The 3,778-nt window shown below is 66.1% G+C and overlaps 1 protein-coding gene across 1 annotated transcript; it reads left to right on the forward strand.

Annotated features, from left to right (window-relative positions):
- Positions 1-414: 414 nt before the first annotated feature.
- LOC125154390 (serine protease 29-like) lies at positions 415-2,515 on the forward strand. Its single transcript, XM_047838660.1, has 6 exons — positions 415-437; positions 527-587; positions 798-978; positions 1,120-1,385; positions 1,868-2,034; positions 2,111-2,515. Exons 2-6 carry the CDS (start codon positions 527-529, stop codon positions 2,273-2,275), a joined length of 840 nt encoding a protein of 279 aa, XP_047694616.1. The 5' UTR covers positions 415-437; the 3' UTR covers positions 2,276-2,515.
- The last annotated feature ends 1,263 nt before the right edge of the window (positions 2,516-3,778 follow it).

Here is a 3,778-nt window from a genome sequence, read left to right on the forward strand (position 1 = left end):
CTCAGGATGGGGCGGAGGCCAGGGGACGGGGGCGCTGCGCCACGTGCGAGGGTCCCTCCATGGCCCTGACAGCCGGGCCAACGCGGGGGAAGAGACGTGACTGCACTGGCTGGAAGCGGGGCAGGGTGGGTGGACAGCGCCCCGGGCCGGGCCTGCCACAGGCTCTGCGGCCTCTGGTGCTCAGACGTGTCGTGAGAATCGCAGTCAGCCGAGGGTGGGCGGCCAGGGTGGGAGTCTGGCCTCCCGGGTGTGTGATGGGGAACCGGCTCCCCACCCCCTGCACACACTCTGCCTGACACCCAGCTGCCTTTCTTCCCCATCCTCCACCCCCACCCCCCCCAAATGGAACACTGCCCAAGCCGCCCGCCCACTTCCTGTGGCCAAAATATAAAGGACCTCGGGGGCCCCCAGAGCAGAGACCCGTGGAGCCTGGCAAGGTAGGGGCGCTGTCCCCTCTCACACAGCTGCAGAGGCCCCTGGCCCCCTCCGGCCCTGAGCTGTCCCTCCGTGCCCTCTCTCTTTGCAGATGCTGTGGCTGTTGCTTCTGACCCCCTTCTTCTCGGGGACCTGCGTCGTGGGGAGCCCAGGTGAGTCCTGACCCCTCGGGGGTCCTCCCTTCCCAGAGGCTCCTGTAACCTTGTCTCCAGTTCCAGTCGCTGGGGGGCCTTGGGACTGCCTGTTGTGCCCTCGGGGGAGGCCTAGGTGGGGACGGGGCTCGGCCCTGGGCACCGAGGCTCGGCCTCCCTCCCCTCTCATGTTGCTTCCCGGCCTCCTTCCCCCCTCATGTTGCTTCCCAGCCTCCCTCCCTGAAAACGAGCTGGTGGGCATCGTTGGGGGCCACAGTGCCCCCCAGGGGAAGTGGCCTTGGCAGGTCAGCCTGAAAGTCTACAATTATAACTGGGCCTCGTGGGTGCACATCTGCGGGGGCTCCCTCATCCACCCCCAGTGGGTGCTGACCGCCGCCCACTGCATCGACCGGTGAGTCCCGCTCGCTGCTGTCCAGCTCTGGGAGAATCAGGAGGTGTGGGAATCTGGGCTCCAGGCAGGGTTCGGCCTCCCCGTGGGGCGGAGGGGGCCGCCCTCGAAGGACCCGCCTCCGTGGCTTCTTTGCGACCCCAGGAAGGACGCCGACCCGGCAGCCTACCGCATCCATGCCGGGGACGTGTACCTCTACGGGGGGAGGACGCTGCTGAATGTGACCCGCGTCATCGTCCACCCCGACTACATCTACGCCGAACTGGGTGCGGACGTGGCCCTGCTCCAGCTGTCACACTCTGTGAAATACACGGCTAACGTCAGGCCTGTCAAGCTCCCGGCGGCCCTGCTTGAAGTCACCCCAGAGGACGAGTGCTGGGTGACCGGCTGGGGCACCGTCATGGTGCACCGTGTGTACGGGGTGGGGGTCGGGAGGGGTTCGGGGCCGCGCGAGGCATTTCCCGACCTGGCCACAGGGAGAAGTCCTGGCGGGTGGGCGGTTGCAGGTTCTGGAAAGGAATCGCCTTCCGACACCCTCCCCCACCCCACCCCGTGTGCGCCCCAATCGGGAGATCCGACCCCAGAGGCTGGAGGGTCCCTGAAGCACAACTGAGCTCGGGACCCAACAGTGTGACGAGGAAATTCATATTCTTAGTTTTTTCCCAACTTATAGGAAGATATTGGGGGGCGGGCAGAAATCCTCACCCCCCCCCCCATTTTCTTTCCGGTCCTTCCAACTAAAGGCAGAATCCACCTTCCGGGTGTTAGGAATTTAGAGGCAGATGGGAACCCTGCACCCTGGGGTCCCCACGGTGGCGATCCGGGCGGGAACGCAGGCTCGCGGCCGACAGCACTGGCCACGCTCCAGCCTCCCATCACGTCTCTCCCCCAGAGTCGCTGCCTCCACCCTACCATCTGCAGGAGGTGGCGGTGAGCCTGGTGGAGAACGCCGTCTGTGACCAGCAGTACCACAACGCCACCAGGTACCGCTTGGCGGGCAGGAGGATCATCCAGGACGACATGCTGTGTGCGGGGACTGAGGGCCGGGACTCCTGCCAGGTGAGTCCCAGCCCATCCCGGCCCCCACCCCGCGCTGGAGGCCAGCCGGGGCTCAGTGCTGTCTCTCCTTCCTCAGGGCGACTCCGGAGGCCCTCTGGTCTGCAAGACGACGGGTGCTTGGCACTTGGTGGGAGTGGTCAGCTGGGGCGAGAGCTGTGCCGTGAGAAACCGTCCCGGGGTCTACGCTCGCGTCCAGACGTACGTGCCCTGGATCACGCAGCAAATCGGGAGGGGCCTCTGACCCTCCGCCCGGCTGGGCCCGGAGGAGCGACGCCTTCCTCCCCCCAGAGCCTGCTGCTTCAGCCTCTGCGCCCCCGTCCCTGGCCTGGGCTCCGCCTTCACTTCTGGCCTCCTCAGTGTCCGGGACTTCCCTGACTGCTAGGGGAAGGAGCAAGAAGATGCCAGGGGGAGGGCGGGAAGTCCCTGGGGCCCAGGGTGCCTCGCTGTGCTGTCTGTCAAATTAAAGAGCTTGAGGAATGACCAGAGTGCGGTCAGTCTTTGTGGAGTGGGCTCTCCGTGGGAGCGTGTCAGCCAGCCCCGAGGTACAGGGGGCTGCGCTGGGGCTGGTGTCCTACCAGGCTTGGCAAGGGAGAGTGAGGATCTCAGGGTTGGCTCCACTCTGCGGCCACAGCCCCCAGCTCTGTCCTGCACCAGAGGCCACCACGTGGTTCCAACCTTGCATCCATCCCTCCTTCCATCCCCCATCCTTCCAACCATCCTTCCATCCCACTTCTCTCCTAAGGCAAGATCTGTTCTCAGAATTAACCAGTTGCCATGCAAAAGTGACCTGGGTATGATGCCAATATGTCCTCCCCTTTAGGGACGTGCTTGCCCATCTGGGTACCTTCCAGTGAGGGTCTTCGCTGGCTCCCCAGGGGGAGTTGGGTATGAGCTCCAGGTTGGGAGCCCCTGGTTGGGTATGAGCTCCAGATGCTGGGCAGCAGCCGGAGAGAAATGCCCCGTAGGCAGCCGGGTGAGCGGCTGGAGGCCACGGTGCCCCAGGGCCATGATGTGTGTGCGCTGCAGGGTTAGGGGGTGCCCTGAGCCCATGTGCCGGGCCTGGGGTGGGGCAGGGAGGGCCCATTCACCTGCTGTGCAGAACGGATGAGGGAGGCGGGAGGAGGGAGGAGCTGAGGGGCAGGCTCTGTGGCAGGCCCCACCTGCTCCTTCTGGGCACCTGCAGCTATGGCTGTCCCCACCACTTGTGCCCCGTGGATGCTGCCCCCTGGCACTAAGTGGCCGGCTCTGGGCCACACAGGCCGCAGCAGGACCAGGGCGACCCAGGTGGCCTGTCTGTAAAGCCACGTTTGTTTTTCGTCACCCAGACAGGGGTGGGGATGGGTGTCCCCCCACCTCCAGGAAGCCCTCCCCGGTTCCCGGGGGGCACACTGCCTCGTCTCCTCTGTCCTGCAGGAGTCGGGTCTTCGGGGCCGCCCCGGAGGGTCCCAGCTCGACGCCCAGAGTGAGCCAGGAGACAGTCAGGCCCTCGTGACAGGCGTCTGTGCCAGCCCACACTGCCCACGTCCCTGCCCCCGCGCCCATCTCAGGGTCCCGGGGTCTTCACCGCAGATCAGATGGGCACAGCCCCCAGCTGCCCAGCTCAGAGCAGGCGCTTCCTAACCGTCCGCCGTGTGGCCAGGGCCTGATGACAGAGCCGATTAGGGGCCCTGGGAGGGGGCTGGAATGTCTGCACCCGGCCCCGGCTTGAGACAGAAACTCTGAGGGCCACCTGTGCCCCCCGCCA

The sequence above is a fragment of the Prionailurus viverrinus genome, chromosome E3, assembly GCF_022837055.1.
Source record: "Prionailurus viverrinus isolate Anna chromosome E3, UM_Priviv_1.0, whole genome shotgun sequence".
NCBI lineage: Eukaryota > Metazoa > Chordata > Mammalia > Carnivora > Felidae > Prionailurus > Prionailurus viverrinus.